The sequence below is a fragment of the Pristiophorus japonicus genome, chromosome 15 (assembly GCF_044704955.1).
Source record: "Pristiophorus japonicus isolate sPriJap1 chromosome 15, sPriJap1.hap1, whole genome shotgun sequence".
Taxonomy (NCBI): domain Eukaryota; kingdom Metazoa; phylum Chordata; class Chondrichthyes; family Pristiophoridae; genus Pristiophorus; species Pristiophorus japonicus.
In genome coordinates, this window is record NC_091991.1 from 111,355,132 (window position 1) to 111,376,358 (window position 21,227).

Here is a 21,227-nt window from a genome sequence, read left to right on the forward strand (position 1 = left end):
AGTTTCTCCAGCACTATTTTCTTACTAATAATCATTTCCTTTAATTCCTCTTGCTCACTAGACCCTTGATTCCCTAGCATTTCTGGGACGTTAGTTGTGTCCTCTTCTGTGAAGACAGAACCGAAGTATTTATTTAATTGTTCTGCTATTTCCTTGTTCCCCATTACAAATTCTCCCATTTCTGTCTGTAAAAGACCTACATTTGTCTTCACTAATCTTTTTCTTTTTACGTACTTGTAGAAACTTTTGCAGTCTGTTTGTATGTTCCTTGCAAGTTTACTCTCATACTCTATTTTTCCCCTCTTAATCAATCTCTTGGTCCTTCTTTGCTGAATTCTAAACTGCTCCCAATCCTCAGGCTTGCTACTTTTTCTGGCAACTTTGTATAACTCCTCTTTGGATCTAATACTATCCTTAATTTCTTTTGTTAGCCATGGTTGGGCCACTTTTCCTTTTGTGTTTTTACGCCAGAAAGGAATGTATAACTGTTGCAATTCATGCATTCGTTCCTTAAATGGTCAGAGTGAGAGTGGAGTGGAGAATTAAAGTGCCAGGCGACCAGAAGCTCGGGGTCATGCTTACGGACTGAACGGAAGTGTTCCGCAAAGCGCCCAATCTCTCAAATCTCTCCTGCCTTCCACCCAATCACATACCTTCCCTTTTGTTCTTTCCTCCCCTCCCACTACCCCCAAGACTGTTACATTTTGAACTTTTGCCAGTTCTGACGAAAAGACATCGACCCGAAACGTTAACTCTGTTTCTCTCTCCACAGATGCTGCCCGACCCGCTGAGATTCCCAGCATTTTCTGTTTTTATTTCAGATTCCAGCATCCGCAGTATTTTGCTTTTGTAAAGGAGCATGTATGTTTACTTTCCGATTGGCCGAGGAAGGCGAAGCTTCACGAGGATGAATGTGTCGGGCGACCAATGGCAGCAGTGTAGGGGAGGGGCTCCGAGGATGGACGCGTCAGGCGACCAATGGCAGGAATGTGGGGGCGGGGTGGGAGGTCATGTGATGAAATCTCCAGGAATGTGTCCAGAGTTGGGCAAGCCGTCAGTGGTGACACATGTTGCCATTTGTACCGGGTCAGTTAGCCTCTACAAGCAGCGATCCAGATCTCACCTCGCTGCTCTGGGCAGACCTTCTCCAACCATCCAGCAGCAAGGCGCGAGTGCACAGCTACTTCCACCTGAAAAGGCCCAGTGATGCAAGGGGCCATTCAATCTTAATGGTGCCGGAGGAGTGACGCACAAGGGCATTGACTGAGAATGCACTCACCGTTACTTACTGTACCACAAAAGAGACCAAGTGCAGCACAAGTGAGAAAGTAGTTTAAGTGTATATAATCTGAATACTTAAAAACAGGAAAGAAAAATATAGCCAAAGTATAAACAATTCAATTTAAGCGCGCCTAACACAACCTTATCATGCGTAAAGAGAAAGGCCGAGTGCAATCGTTCTATGCCTCTCACCTTAGCAGTCCTCCTGGTGGAGAAAACGCGTAGCACCGGAGACCGGGGAAGGATTTGTGAAGCATTACAGCAAGTATTGAGGCCGCTCCCGCTCCCAGGCTGTGCCCAGTAATAACCAGTTTATATTCCTGTAGGGCAAAAACAGGCTTACTCCAACAGCACATCATTTTAAACAACCAACATCGGCCAGTTCTGTAGCTGGTATTTGGCAGAACAGATTCCGCTTTCGTGCCGAGCTTGCCACAAGTGCGGGGAGAAAGTGGAGCCTCGCAGGATTCCAGTCCTCTGCTCCACACCGTTCCCTGCATTCCCATCGCCTCCGGCCGCCTTGCTGCAGTGGGCAATCTCCACGTGTGGACACCCGCGGAGCCCCATCCTGCCACACCACTGCACGCCCAGCAGGGAATGGGAGCGCTGGGTCGCAATCAGGCGCGAGGACTCAGGGGGTCCTGAGGCCCACTGCTGTGCCTCCGTGGCTTAGGTCAGGTAACTCAGCACAGATCAGGGACTGAACCCGGGAACTTCATGATGTAGCAGGAACACTAAATTAATATTCATCTCCCTGCAGGATATGCACTCATGGCAGCCTAGTACAGTGTTTCTCAAACTGGGGTCCATAGACCCTTGGGGGTCCGTAAAGACTTTCTGGGGGGGGGGGGTCTGCGACCAGAACGGCTGCAATTTCAAGCTTGCTCCTCTTTATAAAACCAACACTGATTCAGTTCTGGAGAATAATTCTCAACAGCTGGGCTCGCCTCCTCACAGAGGCCCCACTGCGCTCAGTCACTCTGCAACGAGCGCTCCCTGCCGGTCGAATCGATTCCTTGCCCTGGCACCGTGATCCTGCACCGTCCTCCCGTCACATGATCAGAGCGCCTGAACGTGTTCACGCAAACACACACACTCCCACAGCGCAGCTGCTACAGAACATGGCAGTGGGATAGTGCGGCGGGGTGTCACGTTTCCAGCAGCATCCCAGCCTGTGCACGGGTGCTCGTGCCCTCACTTACCTTGGCCAGCCTGCTGACAGCTTTAAACATTGCCCAGCACTAAGTGGCTAATAGTGACTATCTGTTGCTGCGGAGCGTCCAGAATTGGTGCGAGAAGCAGGTACACCCGTCTCACTGATATCTGGAAGCAAATAGCTGTCTTTTTTTTTTTAAAAGCAGCATTAAAACACTCTTTACACATCCATCTCTTTCATATTCTGAGTAATATATATTATAAGTTAGTTAGGGGGTCCGTGATTACTAATCCATTTGAAAAGGGGTCCTTCAACCAAAAAGGTTTGAGAACCACCTGCCTGGTAGATACTGCACGGGGAAACCGTTGTTGAGCTTATAGCTTTGGTCATTCTATACTGCTCGTCTGACCAGATAGAGATAAATTCTTATCTTTCAGACTTCAACACTGACCTTTAGAATGATCAGGATCGGTGTCATAAACAACCCCTTCAGTACAGCAAAGTAGAGGATAAAGTTAGGCTCCTTTAAAGGGACAGACAGCTCCAGGAAGCTCTGTGGTATAGGAATTGGTTTAAACACTTACCTAAAAGCAATCCACAGGAACAAATCTCACAGGAAGGATATATTGGGGGGGGGGGGGGGGGAGAAGAGATGAGTAGAGTTTTTTTATTGTTACGCAGCGAGTTACGATGATCTGGAACGCGCTGCCTGAAAGGGCGATGGAAGCAGATTTAATAGTGACTTTCAAACAGGAATTGGATAAATACTTAAAAAGGAAACATTTATAGGGCTGTGGGGAAAGAGTAGGGGAGCGAGACTAACTTGGATCGCTCTTTCAAAGAGCCGGCACAGGCACGATGGGCTGAAAGGCCTCCTTCAGTGCTGTATGATTCCAGTACAGTAGAACAGGAGATAAACGGGATAAGCAACGTGAGGCAATTAAAATATTCATATCAGCAAAGTAACCTGGTATCCAAAGCAAAGTCTGTAATCAGTTTTATACAGACTGCTAATAAACTGATGAATAGGAATGATGGCATTGAGCATTTGCATAGAGACCCCAGTACGACCCAGTGTTTAGACAGTTGCCTACCCAGCTACTGTATAAAAATCCATCGTTATACACTTGGGAGGTCAGGCAGAACAGTTCAGGGCATTTTGAACCAAAACTAGGAAAAACATTTAGAAGAGCGTTGTATCGTAACACAGCAGTACTGGATTTCCTTGATGAACATTGAAGATAATTGTGCTCAGACAGTCTTTGTTCGTACTGAACTTCGATTTCCTCGGGTCACTCACCACAGAAAAACACAAGACAAACAGTAAGTTGCAGTTTCTCCTACATAGTTCCCATTAAACACTTCCAGCTGTTTAAACAAACAAAATAAAATATCAGACATGGTAAAACAGGGGCAAATGTTCAAAAACAAAACGTGACAAACTCACCGGGGCAATCGTGAAAGCTTGGTTTAAAATCCCATCGTTGATCAGTTTCTTATGAATGTAATTTGCTGCCTGGATAATCCCCTTGAAAGAAGCGGTTTTAACGGGTTAGTCAACAGTCATCGTAAACACTTCATTTACAATACAGCGACACCAGCCGGGCGGTATCTGCACCAGTTCACAGTACGATGTTTGGCAAGGTGCATACGTCACTTCTGATCCGATCACAAACCACATTCTTTTTGAATGGAAAGGGGTCCCCATTCGAGCTCAGCTTAATACAATAATCCCTCTTTCTCCCCTCCACCTCTCTTTCTCTCCCCCGCCCCCCCCACTTCTTTTATAGGTTAAAAGCAGGATGAGTTCCTACAAGCTGAATTTAGGGAGCTAGGAGTTAAATTAAAAAGTAGGACTTCAGGAGGTAGTAATCTCAGGATTGCTACCAGTGCCACGTGCTAGTCAGAGTAGGAATAGCAGGATGGTTAAGATGAATACGTGGCTTGAGAGATGGTGCAAGAGGGAGGGATTCAAATTCCTGGGACATTGGAACCGGTTCTGGGGGAGGTGGGACCAGTACAAACCGGGCGGTCTGCACCTGGGCAGGACCGGAACCAATGTCCTAGGGAGAGTGTTTGCTAGTGCTGTTGGAGAGGATTTAAACTAATAGGGCAGGGGGATGGGAACCTATGCAGGGAGACAGAGGGAAATAAAATGGGGTCAGAAGCCAAAGGTATAAAGGAGAAAAATAAAAGTGGAGGGCAGAAAAATCAAAGGCAAAAATCAAAAAGGGCCACATTACAACATAATTCTAAAAGGACAAAGAGTGTTAAAAAAACAAGCCTGAAGGCTATGTGTCTCAATGCGAGGAGCATTCATAATAAGGTGGATGAATTAACTGCGCAAATAGCTGTTAACGGATATGATGTAATTGGGATTATGAAGCCATGGCTCCAGGGTGACCAAGGCTCGGAATTCAACATCCAAGGGTATTCAATATTCAGAAAGATAGACTGAAAGGAAAAGGAGGTAGGGTAGCGTTGCTGGTTAAAGAGGAAATTAACGCAATAGTAAGGAAGGACATTAGCGTGGATGAGGTGGAATCTGTATGGGTAGAGCTGCGCAACACCAAAAGGGCAGAAAACGCTAGTGGGAGTTGTGTACAGACCATCAAATAGTCATAGTGAGGTTGGGGATGGCATCAAACAGGAAATTAGAGATGCGTACAATAAAGGTACAGCAGTTATCATAGGTAACTTTAATCTACATATAGATTGGGCTAACCAAACTGGTAGAAATACAGTGGAGTAGGATTTCCTGGAGTGTATAAGGGATGGTTTTCTAGATCAATATGTCGAGGAACCAACTAGAGAGCTGGCCATTGTGTAATGAGAGATTAATTAGCAATCTTGTTGTGCGATGCCCCTTGGGGAAGAGTGATCATAATATGGTAGAATTCTTCATTAAGATGGAGAGTGACACAGTTAATTCAGAGACTAGCGTCCTGAAATTAAAGAAAGGTAACTTTGACGGTATGAGAAGTGAATTGGCTAGGATAGACTGGCGAATGATACTTAAAGGGTTGACGGTGGATAGGCAATGGCAGACATTTAAAGATCACATGGATGAACTTCAACAATTGTACATCCCTGTCTGGTGTAAAAATAAAATGGGGAAAGTGGCTCAACCATGGCTTACAAGGGAAATTGGGGATAGTGTTAAATCCAAGGAAGAGGCATATAAATTGGCCAAAAAAAGCAGCAAACCTGAGGACTGGGAGAAATTTAGAATTCAGCAGAAGACAAAGGGTTTAATTAGGAGGTGGAAAATAGAATATGAGAGTAAGCTTGCAGGGAACATAAAAACTGACTGCAAAAGCTTCTACAGATACGTGAAGAGAAAAAGATTAGTGAAGGCAAATGTAGGTCCCTTTCAGTCAGAATCAGGTGAATTTATAATGGGGAACAAAAAAATGGCAGACCAACTGAACAAATACTTTGGTTCTGTCTTCACTAAGGAAGACACAAATAACCTTCCGGAAATACTAGGGGACCGAGGGTCTAACGAGGAGGAGGAACTAAAGAAAATCCTTATTAGTCAGCAAATTGTGTTAGGGAAATTGATAGGATTGAAGCCCGATAATTCCCCATGGCCTGATAGTCTGTATTCCAGAGTACTTAAGGAAGTGGCCCTAGAAATAGTGAATGCACTGGTGATCATTTTCCAACATTCTATAGACTCTGGATCAGTTCCAATGGACTGGAGGGTAGCTAATGTAATCCCACTTTTTAAAAAAGGAAGGAGAAAACAGGGAATTATAGACTGGGCAGCCTGACATCGGTAGTGGGGAAAATGTTGGAATCAATTATTCATAGGCAGTCCCTCGAAGCGAGGATGACTTGCTTCCACGCCAAAAAGGGATGAGTTCACAGGTATTTCAATGAAGGACGTAATATTCCGGATCCTGAACTGTATCTTGAAGGGTGGAAGATGCCTGTGCGTGGATTTTTTTTTTTTTTTTTAAAACATGTGGTGGCCGTTGCACACCAGCCACCACACGGGCTTGACAGAGCTAGGTCTTGGTCCAATGGCAAGGATTAACCAAGACGACTGGAGACCAGTTCTGCTGTATGGACCTAGTGCGCACAATATTGCAGTGTGGGCTGGGCCCGTGCTGCCCCTGGCCCCTCGGCTCTTCTGGCCTGGAACTCACGCATCTCCCGGGTTCCGATCACATCCCTCTACAATCTCTCGCCACTCCTTCACCCTGACCCTCGCCTCGCCGCTCCTGCTGTATCTGCCCACGCTCCAATCACCAATCTAAATGCAACCACCAAACTAAAGAACTATAGGTTTGATAATTATTAAAGATGTAATAGCAGCACATTTGGAAAGCAGTGACAGGATCAGTCCAAGTCAGCATGGATTTATGAAAGGGAATCATGCTTGACAAATCTTCTAGAATTTTTTGAGGATGTAACTAGTAGAGTGGACAAGGGGGAGCCAGTGGATGTGGTGTATTTAGACTTTCAAAAGGCTTTTGACAAGGACCCAAGCATGAGATTAGTGTGCAAAGTTAAAGCACATGGTATTAGGGGTAATGTACTGACGTGAATAAAGAACTGGTTGGCAGATAGGAAGCCAAGAGTAGGAATAAACGAGTCCTTTTCAGAATGGCAGACAGTGACTAGTGGGGTACCGCAAGGTTCAGTGCTGGGACCCCAGCTATTTACAATATAATGATTTAGACAAAGGAATTGAATGTAATATCTCCATGTTTGCAGATGACACTAAGCTGGGTGGAAGTGTGAGCTGTGAGGAGGATGCAGGGTGACTTGGATAGGTTAGGTGAGTGGGCAAATACATGGCAGATGCCATATAGTGTAGATAAATGTGAGGTTATCCACTTTGGTGGTAAAAACAGGAAGGCAAATTATCTGAATGGCAGCAGATTAGGAAAAGGGGAGGTGCAACGAGACCTGGGTGTCATGGTACATCAGTCATTGAAAGTTGGCATGCAGGTACAGCAGGTGGTGAAGGCGCAAATGGCATGTTGGCCTTCATAGTGAGAGGATTTGAGTATAGGAGCAGGGAGATTTTACTGCAGTTGTACAGGGCATTGGTGAGGCCACATCTTGAATATTGTGTATTGGTCTCTTAATCTGAGGAAGGACATTCTTGCCATTGAGGGAGTGCAGCGAAGGTTCACCAGACTGATTCCCGGGATGGCAGGACTGACATATGAAGAAAGACTGGATCGACTAGGCTTATATTCACTGGAATTTAGAAGAATGACAGGGGATCTCATAGAAACATATAAAATTCTGACGGGATTGGACAGGTTAGATGCAGGAAGAATGTTCCCGATGTTGGGGAAGTCCAGAACCAGGGGTCACAGTCTAAGGATAAGGGGCAAGCCATTTAGGACTGAGATAAGGAGAAACTTCTTCACTCAGAGTTGTGATCCTGTGGAATTCTCTACCAGAGAAAGCTTTTGAGGCCAGTTCGTTAGATAAATTCAAAAAGGAGTTAGATGTGGCCCTTACGGCTAAAGGGATCAAGGGGTATCGAGAGAAAGCAGGAATGGGGTACTGAAGTTGCATGATCAGCCATGATCATATTGAATGGTGGTGCAGGCTCGAAGGGCCGAATGGCCTGCTTCTGCATCTATTTTCTATGTTTCTATGTTTCCCCCCACCCTTCATCCTCTCCCTCCCCAGCCCAATCTCCCACCTCCCCCACCGCTCTCCTCCCTCCCCTCCAAATGAGCTGGGTTGGCCAGTGCACTACTGTTTCCTGCTGAAATGGGGTCAGCCGATCCACAGAGTCGAGCTTTAATCCTGCTCTGTGCTCAGCTTAGCTCAGACCAGGTGGCAGAGGAAAATATCAGCCAGTGTTCCTTGCTCCTGTGTGTGCCCGATACATGGGTGCACGCACACGCCTGGGTGAGGATTGGGTCAGAATCTGTTGTGTTACTGGCCCAGAAATGGTTGAATAGCCTGCCAACAGTCTAGACTCACACAGGAAGAATAAGCCACCCTGGTGGAACATGCTCCGACAAGCAGAGCCTGCACAGAGGAAGCCGGAGGGTTTTATTTTTAAACAGGAGAAATAAGCACAGCAATTTGCTTTGCAGCCGAGAACCAGGGGTGGAGCTGCCCTGGTTTGAGGACAGCCCTGGAGAAGTGCTCGGAATTATTTAAAAAGCTATTCACACGCAGAGCTTGGTTTAAAAGAAAATAAATAAGTGTCTGAGGAAAGGACAGGGAAATGAGACTAAACTGATAGCTCGTTCAAAGAACCAGTTCAGGGAGTGGGCAGGGAAGTGGACTTGAGGCCAAGATCAGATCAGCCATGACATTGAATGGTGGTGCAGGCTCGAGGGGCCGAATGAACTACTCCTGCTCCTTTTTCTTCCGTTTTTATGTTCAGGCAGGATGGGCCAAATGGCCTCCTTCGGTGCCGTATTTTCTATAATTCTAAGTTATGATTTCGAACTTTGGATTGATATTGAACCAGTCAGGAGACATTTACACTTTAACCTCAGCATTGATGCTGACCTGAAGCCAGAGCTAAGCTGCACGGGACGCCAACTCTACGTTACAACTTTAACGGGAACTGCTGCACAACTATGCTAAGATTGCAATGTACGTGCATCCTAAAACAAACAAATAGGCATCTTGTGCAGTTTTAACATGGCACATTACTCTGGTGCTCATTAGTTTTTAAGCCTGAAAGCAAGGAGCTGAATACCTACCTTGTGTGCCAAACATTTGCCCGACACCCCACCTACATTCAACGTCTCGCAGTCTGCGCATAAATCCGTCAAAGCATCCTACGGGTAAAAAAAATACATCACAACAGGGATAGAACATTGGAATTCCTGATCAGAAAAAGACTACGATTCATCGAGTTCACCTACCATCCTGGTAGTCACACGATACAACGATAATGGCGAACACTTCGATCTGCTTCTGCTCCCACAATGGTTCAGTTGAAAAAGGTGCTGCCATGTTTGATCCCGGGTGTATGTTGAGTTCACTGCTCTGGTTCAGGAACCTGGTGGACCAGGCACTTTCCCCAAGTGATCAATTTTTTTTGTTGCATTATTTCGGTCTCTGCTTTGTTTAAATTTTTGGTGACTTTTAGTCAATTTTTAATTCTCAATTTCAAATCCCTCCATGGCCTCGCCCCTCCGTATCTCTAATGTTCTCCAACCCTATATGAGATCATAGGGCTCCTCCAATTCTGGCCTCATGCGTACCCCAACTTCCTTTGCCCCACCTTCAGCTGCCTAGGCCCCACGCTCTGGAATTCCCTCCCAAAACCTCTCCACCTCTCTCTCCCCTCCTTCAGACGCTCCTTAAAACTCCTCACCTGTCCTAATGTCTCCTTTGACTCAGTATCAAATTTTGACTGATAACACTCCTACGAAGTGCCTTGGAATGTTTTTCTACGTTAAAGGCGCTATATAAATGCAAGTTGTTGTTGAATTTAGGCCTTTACCATTCGAAGCAGGGACCCCTGATGTGTCTCAGATTACATCGCTGATTAAGTAGATAAGCAGAGGTTTTCCAGACTTGAAGCCTCCCTCTGGACTTCAGGTAGATTTGCTTGGGTCTTGACTATAACCCAACCTTCGAGAGATCATCCATAGTTGGAGACTCGGCACAGAGCTTAAAGCAAGTCACTTCCACACCCTCTCGTCCAGGAAACGGTGCGGGGCGAAACAAAGTACAAAGAACAGAGCAGTCAGAATGAACAACTAGAAAGGGGGCCGGGGGGGGGGGGGGGGGGGGGAGAGGGGGAGGGCTGGGAGGAAATTGATCCTTTTAATTGCCAGCATCATTTAGCTGTGGGGCCACTGAGCAGCAGTGCACAGCACAATCCAATTGCTGCGCAAAGCCATCCAGTGGCACCAGTCAGTCAGCACCGTCAGAATCGTTCGTAACATGGCCAGAGCTCTTAAGAACTTAAAAGATTAAACACAAGTTTAAAGTCAGGATGAGCACACTCATCCTATACAGACCCTGGGCTAGGGTCAGTCTATAAATGATGCTCGCTATGCACGTGAGCAGACCAGGGTTTGTGCAAAAGCAGACTCGTCATTGGAGATAGAAGGTTGGAAGGTTAGAACTGTCACTGGGGGCCACCTGTCACTGGGGGGGCTGGGAGTGCGGGCGGACCGACCCATCACTAGAGACTAGGATTCATCGTACTCAGCTCCAAATATCATCATAGGCCGAATCTCAGAATTGAGGAAGACTTGCTTCCACTCTTAGTGAGTTCTCAGGTGACTGAACAGTCCAATACGGGAATTACAGTCTCCGTCACAGGTGGGACAGACAGTGGTTGAAGGAAAGGGAGGGTGGGACAGGTTTGCCGCACGCTCCTTCCGCTGCCTGCGCTTGGTTTCTGCATGCTCTTGGCGACGAGACTTGGTGCTCAGTGCCCTCCCGGATGCACTTCCTCCAGTTAGGGCGGTCTTTGGTCAGGGACTCCCAGGTGTCAGTGGGGATATTGCACTTTATCAGGGAGGCTTTGAGTGTGTCCTTGTAACGTTTCCTCTGCCCACCTTTGGCTCGTTTGCCGTGGATGAGTTCCGAGTAGAGTGCTTGCTTTGGGAGTCTTGTGTCTGGCATGCGGACAATGTGGCCTACCCAGCGGAGCTGATCGAGTGTGGTCAGTGCTTCAATGCTGGGGATGTTGGCCTGGACGAGGACGCTAACATTGTCCTCCCAGGGGATTTGTAGGATCTTGCGGAGACAATGTTGGTGGTATTTCTCCAGCGACTTAAGGTGTCTACTGTACATGATCCACGTCTCTGAGCCATAATGTGCTAACCTGCAGGATAGACAAATAGCAGGAAGCTTACCAGTGCCCTCTACTGGTAACTTGTTTCACTCTTCCCTCCCCCACACACCACCTCTCTTACGCTTAAGCTCTCTGGAGCTAGGCAGGTGGCGTACGTCCCTACAGGTAGCAATTGTGCACTCTGTGTAGCTTCCACAGTAGATTGGTTTGGAGAGTATGGTGATCGACTCCCACACGGCAGACACCCGGCTGACATACATACACCTGGACACCCTCCACCAGGAAGTACAAATGAGCCCCCAGGTATTGGCAATTCCATCGAGTATTACAAAGCCGAGGAAGACTCACCTCGAGTGAAAGTGTTCCTCTCACGGCCACCAGCACCGCCTCCTTTTTGTGATCCAGTGCCACAAAAAATGGAATTTCATAAATCTGCACCAAGTGGGGTGAAAATAAAACACAAGAGATTTAAAACAGCCCTCAAATCACCTTGAATTTAGTTTGAGAGAACAGATCATGCTGCCCCAGCCTGGTCTTTCACACTGGCGGGTTTTAAAATGGGCGATATTCCGGCGATCCCAAAAAATAATATCACTAACGCCGGAAATATTGTCCATTTTTGAGCGATATAGACCACGACGCAAAGTTTAGCCCGAAATATTTACACAACACTCGTGAATAATAGAGAGATTTTTTTTTTCAAACCATGAGACGGAGATCAGAAAAAGCTGGCAATGCGCACATCACAGGCTGGCTGACAGCATTGTGGGGGAGACTCCTCATTGTCACACACTAACCAAATCTGCTATGTTTTTCCAGCGTTTTTGGTTTTGAAATAAGGATACATCAAGTAGTTAGGCAATCAAACGTTTAAATATTTCCTTAACAGTAACCCACTGATAATCTCACAGATCGCTTACACTGCTGCCTTTGAAAAACCGTCAATGTAATAGTTCCTCTCTAATCACCAACGACTAATTTTTGTAGTAATCAGATCGGTCTCACATTGAAACAGAAGTTTGTAAACCACAATCAAAAATGGACGAACAAACTTGCATTTTTATACAGTAGTACCTTTCACGTCCTCGGGACATCCTATTGTGCTCCATGGCTAATGGATAACTTTGGTAGTGCAGTGAGTCAACCATTGTAATATAGGAAACGGAGCAGCCAATTTGCACACAGCAAGGTTCCACAAACAGCAATGAGGTGAATGCCCAGATAATCTGTTCTTCAACACAAGACACTGGGAGAATTCTTTACCCTTCTTACAAAAGTGCCATGAGACCTTAAACGTCGGATTAAATAGGTGGACGGCGCCTCGGTCTGAAAGATGGCACCTGCAACAGTGCACCACTCCCTCAGTTTTGCCCCTCGAGAGTGCAGCACTCCCTCAGTACTGCACTGAAGTGTCAGCCTGGATTATGGGCTCAAGTTTCTGAAGTGGGACTTGAATCGATGGCCTTCCGACTGAGGAGCAAGATGGCCACTTCTGAGTAAAGCTGAGCTATGATTCGCACATTTAAAACTGAGATGAGGTGGAATTTCTTCTCAGAGGGTCGTGAATCTTTGGAATTCTCTACCCTAGAGAGCTATGGAGGCTGGGTCATTGAATATATTTAAGGTGGAGATAGACAGATTTTTGAACAATAAGGGAGTCAATAGTTATGGGCAGTGGGCAGGAAAGTGGAGTTGAGGTCAAGATAAGACTCAACTCCATTGAATCTTATTGAATGGCGGAGCAGGCTCGAGGGGCCAAATGGCCTACACCTGCTCCTATTTCTGAGAGTCTTATGAGATTCCATCCTGCAGACCAAACTTCTAACCCGCCCACGTCAGCTGTTACCTTGTTATGGAAACTGATATGAATGAAGTCGCGGTACTGCAGCCCTGTAGTTTGCAGCATGGAGGTGAAGTGACAGCTCAAGTGATCCCCACCGACTATGTCCTGTTCAGGAACTTGGCTTCTGCAACTAGAGAGAGAAATAACTGCGACATCAAGCGGACGAGACTCGTTTCAAAAGGCTTGTGGTGGCCAACCAGAGAACAGTCGGAACAGGCAAACTTCAGGTAGTGGAAATCGGGAAATCTCTCCCACCAGAATTGCAGTTGAGGCTGGAGGGGGCAATTGAAAATGTCAAAACTGAGATCAATAGACTGTTAGGCAAGAGTATTAAGGATTAAGGAACCAAAGCGGGCAGATAGAGTTAAGATACAGATCAGCCTTGATCTAGTTGAATGGCGGAACAGGCTCGAGGGGCTAAATGGTCTCCTCCTCCTCCTCCTATGTTCCCAGTAGCGGATGTGACTGACTAATGCACCCAGTCTCTGTTCACTGGCCATCGCTCGATGGAAGGATCAGCTTCTTTAAAATTGAAATTACCACGGAGTTCAGTGTAGAGCTGTACCTCTTTAGTACTGCAAACTTGGGTCATTTTGTAACCGGTATGATTTGGTTGACCCCATTCCCTGCACCCACCTCCGCAAAAAAAAAAGGAAGTCATCAGTGCCAAACGTTGGTGCAATTGCAATTGGAGAGCATTTCTCAGCTGGACTTCCTTCTGCAGCACTTTGCACATCATCCACACACCAGTGATAGACATTTTGCAATGCACTTGGTACAAGGGGAAGTTTAGAAAAATAATGAAAGAACACGAAGGCATAAGAATTAGAAACAGAAATAGGCCATTCAATCTCTCGAGCCTGCTCCGCCATTCAATAAGATCAACTCCATTCCCCACCGATCCCCATATCCCTCGATAGTCCAAAAATCCATCGATCTCAGCCTTGAATATACTCAACGACTGAGCATCCACAGCTCTGTGGGGTACAGAATACCAAAGATTCACAACACTCTGGGTGAAGAAATTCCTCCTCATCTCAGTCCTAAATGGCAAACCCCTTATCCTGAGACTATGACCCCCTAGTTCTAGACTCCCCAGCCAGGGCAAACAGCCTCTCAGCATCTACCTCTGCATCTAACATCTGTGGTTGGGAAACATTGGCGTCCATTATTAAAGCAGTAGCAGAACATTTGGAAAAGCATAATTCGGTCAGGCAGAGTCAGCATGGGTTTATGAAGGGGAAGTAATGTTTGACAAATTTGCTGAAATTTTTTGAGGATGTAATGAACAGGGTGGATAAAGGGGAACCAGTGGATGTGGTGTATTTGGACTTCCAGAAGGCCAAGGTGCCACATAAAAGGTTACTGCACAAGATAAAAATTCACTGGGTTGGGGGTAATGTATTAGCATGGATAGAGGATTGGCTAACTAACAGGAGAGAGAGTCGGGATAAATGGTTCATTCTCGGGTTGGCAATCAGTAACGAGTGGGGTGCTGCAGGGATCAGTGCTGGGACCCCAACTATTTACAATCTATATTAATGACTTGGAAAAAGGGACAGAGTGTAATGTAGCCAAGTTTGCTGACGATACAAAGATGGGAGGAAAAGCAATGTGTGAGGAAGACATAAAAATCTGCAAAAGGACAGTCAGGCTAAGTGAGTGGGCAAAAAATTGAAAGATGGAGTATAATGTTGGAAAGTGTGAGGTCATGCACTTTGGCAGAATAAAATCAAGGAGCAAGTTATTATTTAAATGGAGAAAGACTGCAAAGTGCTGCAGTACAGCAGGACTTGGAGGTCTTGGTGCATGAAACACAAAAGGTTAGTATGCAGGTACAGCAAGTGATCAGAAAGGCCAATGGAATCTTGGCCTTTATTGCAAAGGGGATGGAGTATAAAAGCAGGAAAGTCTTGCTATAGATACAGGGTATTGGTGAGGTAACATATGAAATACTGTGCACAGTTTTGGTTTCCATATTTAAGAAAGGATATACTTGCTTTGAAGGCAGTTTAGAGAAGGTTCACTAGGTTGATTCCAGAGATGAGGGGGTTGACTTATGAGGAAAGGTTGAGTAGGTTGGGTCTCTACTCATTGGAATTAAGAAGAATGAAAGGTGATCTTATCGAAATGTATATGATGAGGGGGCTTGACAAGGTGGATGCAGAGAGGATGTTTCCACTAATGGGGAAGACTAGAACTAGAGGGCATAATCTTAGAATAAGGGGCTGCCAATTTAAAACTGAGATGAGGAGGAATTTCTTCTCAGAGGGTTGTGGATCTGTGGAATTTGCTGCCTCAGAGAGCTGTGGAAGCTGGATCATTGAATAAATTTAAGACAGAGATAGACAGTTTCTTAACCGATAAGGTAAGAAGGGGTTATGGGGAGCGGGCAGGGAAGTGGATCCGAGTCCATGATTGGATCAGCAATGATCGTATTAAATGGCGGAGCAGGCTCGAGAGGCCGTATGGCCTACTCCTGCTCCTATTTCTTATGTTCTTATTATTGGTCCATAATCTGCCACTGTCCGACCTTGTGAAAGATGTCATTCACCCAAAGAAAAACAGTTTTTTTAATTGCAGAAAATAATTTTAATTAGCAGACAGCATTGGAAATAATATGCTCAATAATCAACAAATGCAGAAGTCCAACGACCTCGGGGTCCCCAGTCTGAAAACCTATGGACCAACATCCATGTTGTACTGAGTGCCATCATCACAGCCATACTCGCCTGAGGAAGAGAGTGTTCGAGGATCATGCCCTCAAATCTGGCACCAAGCTCATGGACTACAGGGCTGTAGTAATACCTGCCCTCCTGTATGGCTCAGAGTCGTGGACCATATACAGTAGACACCTCAAATCGCTGGAGAAATACCACCAATGATGTCTCCGCAAGATCCTGCAAATTCCCTGGGAGGACAGACACACCAACGTCAGTGTCCTTGATCAGGCCAACATCCCCAGCATCGAAGCACTGACCACACTCGACCAGCTCCGTCGGGCAGACCACGTGTGTGTCGGGCTTGCGCACAGACTCCCAAAGCAAGCGCTCTACTCGGAACTCCTACACGGCAGGCGATCCCCAGGTGCGCAGAGGAAATGTTTCAAGGACACCCTCAAAGCCTCCTTGGTAAAGTGCAACATCCCCACTGGGAGTCCCTGGCCAAAGACCACCCTAAGTGGAGGAGGAGCATCCGGGAGGGCGCTGAGCATCTCAAGTCTCGTCGCCGAGAGCATGCAGAAAACAAGCGCAGGCAGCGGAAGGAGCGTGCAGCAAACCTGTCCCACCCACTGTCTGTCCCACCTGTGACAGAGACTGTGATCCCGTATTGGACTGTAGAGTCACCGAGAACTCACTTTTAGAGTGGAAGCAAGTCTTTCTCGATTTCGAGTGACTGCCTATGATGATGACAACTTAACACAAGACACACGAGAGATCCTCAAGAAAGATTATGCTAAAGGGGTTTAGGATAGTGTCAACAATCAGGACTTACCACAAGCAGTCATGGCTCAGCTTGCATACGCCAGTTAGTGGGTGACTGAAAACATATAGTGGCCACCCATATGCAGCGACAGCAAACTGCATATAGTGGGTGGCATTCTCCAATTCTATATCCAGCTCCTCGGCCTGGAAAAACAACAAACAATGCTAAGACACACGCAACAACTTAAAATGATGTACAGTACAGAAATTAGGCTCGTAAGTCAATGTATACGGTTGTGGTAGACTTGGGGACCGAGTTGATGCCAGGTGCTTCTGTTCTGGGTAATGTCGATCAGCAAGCTCAGAGTATTGTTGGTCAGCATATGATTAGGCCGACTAGTACACAGTGGTCTGTGCACATGGGTGGTTCCAGATTGGCAAAGACCACCTGCTTACCCAGCAACCCGGGGGGGGGGGGCGGGGGGCTCTTGTGGAACGTGTACAAAGTGGCAGAATGGTCAGTTAGCCAGCGTGGATGATGACATATGTGTTGCATGACTGACCATTGATGCAGTTGCCAAGTTATTGGTGGTTGTCCTTGGGCCCTTACCACAGTCCAACTGCTGGTGCCATACATCACAGTCGGTATTATGTATAAATATAAATATAAGATAGTTACTAATAAAGCCAATAGTGAATTCAGCAGAAACATCTTTACCCAGAGTGTGTTAGAATGGCCCAGGAAAAGCGTGAGTTTGGGGCCCAGGAGAGGTGTGAGTTCGGGGCCAGGGGCCCAGGGGCAGCACGGGCCAGCCCACACTATGATATGTGTACACACTAGGTCCGTGCAGCAGAGCTGGTCTCCAGTCATCTTGGTTAACCCTTGCCACTGGACCAAGACCTAGCTCTGTCAAGCCCGTGCGATGGCTGGTGTGCAACGGCCACCCCACGTTAAAAAAATCCACGCACAGCCATCTTCCACCCTTCAAGATGTAGATCGGGATCTGAAATATTAGGTCCTTCATTGAAATACCTGTGAACACATCCCTTTTTTGGCGTGGAAGCAAGTCATCCTCACTTCGAGAGACTGCCTATGATGATGATGGCTAGAATGTGGAACTCACTACCACATGGAGTAGTTGACGTGAATAGCAGAGATGAATTTAAGCAGAAGCTAGATAAGCACACGAGAGAGAAAGGAATAGAAGGTTGTGCTGATAGGGCGAGATGAAGTCGGGTGGGAGGAGACTCGTGTGGAGCATAAACACCGGCATAGACCAGTTGGCTGAATGGCCGGGTTGTGTGCTGTAAATATGATGTCATTCTGTCACTGATGATCAGGGCCAATTCCCTGTGAAATGTAAAGAACCATTTTCCTGCCAGTCGAACTCTGCAAGACCAATCGTCTCACTTTATTAAACATGAGGAACAGAGAAAAGTAAAATCTTGTTTGTGTGTTTGATAATCCCATTTCAGCATTCGTGAAAAAGCAGAGTATGTTTTTTTTTTAAAAAGAAGCGAAAAGTTGCTGTCAGTTTAATGAGAGATTTCATTCTTGAATGTAAACTTACAACAGATGCTGGTTGTGGGACAGTACAAGCCACCTCCTCCAGATCCCTGCTCTGCCGTATCTTATCCTGTTCCTGGTGCAGGAGAGACAGTCCCGCAGCAATATCGCCAGCCACCAGGTCTGTGTCCTGCCCATCGAAAAAAAACAGGAGAAAGGTAAGAGATATATTATTTCCCCCAAATCTAAAACTTCAAAGGAGCACTTGTCAGAATACGTTCCTGCCTCCCCCCCAATACAAAAGGAACATTAAGAATTGCATTTATATAGCGTCTTTCACGACCTCAGGTCACCTCAAAGCGCTTTACAGCCAATGAAGTACTTTGAGAAGTGCAGTCATTGTTGGGATGTAGGAAATACGGCAGCCAAATTGCGCACAGCAAGCTCCCACAAACAGTAATGTGATAATGAGCAGATAATCTATTTTAGGGATGCTGGTTGAGGGATAAATCTCAGCCAGGACACCGGACATAACTCTCCTGCTCTTCTTCGAAATAGTGCTATGGGATCTTTTATGCCTACCTGAGGGGGCAGATGGAGCCTCGGTTTAACATATTTCTTATGTTCTTATCGATAAGGGAGTCAAGGGTTATGGGGAGTGGGCAGGGAAGTGGAGTTGAGGCCAAGATCAGATCAGCCACGATCTTATTGTTGAATGGCGGAGCAGGCTCGAGGGGCCAAATAGAAACATAGAAAATAGGTGGAGTAGGCCATTCGGCCCTTCTAGCTTGCACCGCCATTCAATGAGTTCATGGCTGAACATGCAACTTCAGTACCCCATTCCTGCTTTCTCACCATACCCCTTGATTCCCCGAGTAGTAAGGACTTCATCTAACTCCTTTTTGAATATATTTAGTGAATTTGCCTCAACAACTTTCTGTGGTAGAAAATTCCACAGGTTCACCACTCTCTGGATGAAGAAATTCCTCCTCATCTCGGTCCTAAATGGCTTCCCCCTTATCCTTAGACTGTATCCCCTGGTTCTGGACTTCCCCAACATTGGGAACATTCTTCCTGCATCTAATCTATCTAACTCCGTCAGAATTTTAAACGTTTCTATGAGGTCCCCTCTCATTCTTCTGAACTCCAGTGAATACAAGCCCAGTTGATCCAGTCTTTCTTGATAGGTCAGTCCCGCCATCCCGGGAATCAGTCTGGTGAACCTTCGCTGCACTCCCTCAATAGCAAGAATGTCCTTCCTCAGGTTAGGAGACCAAAACTGTACACAATACTCCAGGTGTGGCCTCACCAAGGCCCTGTACAATTGTAGCAACACCTCCCTGCCCCTGTACTCAAATCCCCTCGCTATGAAGGCCAACATGCCATTTGCTTTCTTAACCGCCTGCTGTACCTGCATGCCAACCTTCAATGACTGATGTACCATGACACCCAGGTCTCTTTGCACCTCCCCTTTTCCTAATCTGTCACCATTCAGATAATAGTCTGTCTCTCTGTTTTTACCACCAAAGTGGATAACCTCACATTTATCCACATTATACTTCATCTGCCATGCATTTGCCCACTCACCTAACCTATCCAAGTCGCTCTGCAGCCTCATAGTATCCTCCTCGCAGCTCACACTGCCACCCAACTTAGCGTCATCCGCAAATTTGGAGATACTACATTTAATCCCCTCGTCTAAATCATTAATGTACAATGTAAACAGCTGGGGCCCCAGCACAGAACCTTGCGGTACCCCACTAGTCACTGCCTGCCATTCTGAAAAGTCCCCATTTACTCCTACTCTTTGATTCCTGTCTGACAACCAGTTCTCAATCCATGTCAGCACACTACCCCCAATCCCATGTGCTTTAACTTTGCACATTAATCTCTTGTGTGGGACCTTGTCGAAAGCCTTCTGAAAGTCCAAATATACCACATCAACTGGTTCTCCCTTGTCCACTCTACTGGAAACATCCTCAAAAAATTCCAGAAGATTTGTCAAGCATGATTTCCCTTTCACAAATCCATGCTGACTTGGACCTATCATATTACCTCTTTCCAAATGCACTGCTATGACATCCTTAATAATTGATTCCATCATTTTACCCACTACCGATGTCAGGCTGACCGGTCTATAATTCCCTGTTTTCTCTCTCCCTCCTTTTTTAAAAAGTGGGGTTACATTGGCTACCCTCCACTCCATAGGAACTGATCCAGAGTCAATGGAATGTTGGAAAATGACTGTCAATGCATCCACTATTTCCAAGGCCACCTCCTTAAGTACTCTGGGATGCAGTCCATCAGGCCCTGGGGATTTATCGGCCTTCAATCCCATCAATTTCCCCAACACAATTTCCCGACTAATAAGGATTTCCCTCAGTTCCTCCTTCTTACTAGACCCTCCGACCCCTTTTATATCCGGAAGGTTGTTTGTGTCCTCCTCAGTGAATACCGAACCAAAGTACTTGTTCAATTGGTCCGCCATTTCTTTGTTCCCCGTTATGACTTCCCCTGATTCTGACTGCAGGGGACCTACGTTTGTCTTTACTAACCTTTTTCTCTTTACATATCTATAGAAACTTTTGCAATTCGTCTTAATGTTCCCTGCAAGCTTCTTCTCGTACTCCATTTTCCCTGCCCTAATCAAACCCTTTGTCCTCCTCTGCTGAGTTCTAAATTTCTCCCAGTCCCCGGGTTCGCTGCTATTTCTGGCCAATTTGTATGCCACTTCCTTGGCTTTAATGCTATCCCTGATTTCCCTTGATAGCCACGGTTGAGCCACCTTCCCTTTTTTATTTTTACGCCAGACAGGAATGTACAATTGTTGTAGTTCATCCATGCGGTCTCTAAATGTCTGCCATTGCCCATCCACAGTCAACCCCTTCAGTATCATTCGCCAATCTATCCTAGCCAATTCACGCCTCATACCTTCAAAGTTACCCTTCTTTAAGTTCTGGACCATGGTCTCTCAATTAACTGTTTCATTCTCCATCCTAATGCAGAATTCCACCATATTATGGTCACTCTTCCCCAAGGGGTCTCGCACAACGAGATTGCTAATTAATCCTCTCTCATTACACAACACCCAGTCTAAGATGGCCTCCCCCCTAGTTGGTTCCTCGACATATTGGTCTAAAAAACCATCCCTTATGCACTCCAGGAAATCCTCCTCCACCGTATTGCTTCCAGTTTGGTTAACCCAATCTATGTGCATATTAAAGTCACCCATTATAACTGCTGCACCTTTATTGCACGCA

At 46.2% G+C, this 21,227-nt stretch overlaps 1 protein-coding gene across 2 annotated transcripts in view; it reads right to left on the reverse strand.

Annotated features, from left to right (window-relative positions):
* Positions 1-21,227, reverse strand: part of daglb (diacylglycerol lipase, beta) — a 63,413-nt gene that overhangs the window by 26,210 nt on the left and 15,976 nt on the right. For both annotated transcript variants that reach the window (XM_070900786.1, XM_070900785.1), the window contains exons 5-11: positions 18,032-18,157; positions 16,531-16,664; positions 13,039-13,165; positions 11,541-11,624; positions 9,136-9,213; positions 3,885-3,965; positions 1,474-1,601 (exon numbers count right to left, since the gene is read on the reverse strand). In XM_070900786.1, the coding sequence (XP_070756887.1) occupies positions 1,474-1,601; positions 3,885-3,965; positions 9,136-9,213; positions 11,541-11,624; positions 13,039-13,165; positions 16,531-16,664; positions 18,032-18,157 (758 nt within the window). The remainder of the gene's footprint in view (positions 1-1,473; positions 1,602-3,884; positions 3,966-9,135; positions 9,214-11,540; positions 11,625-13,038; positions 13,166-16,530; positions 16,665-18,031; positions 18,158-21,227) is intronic.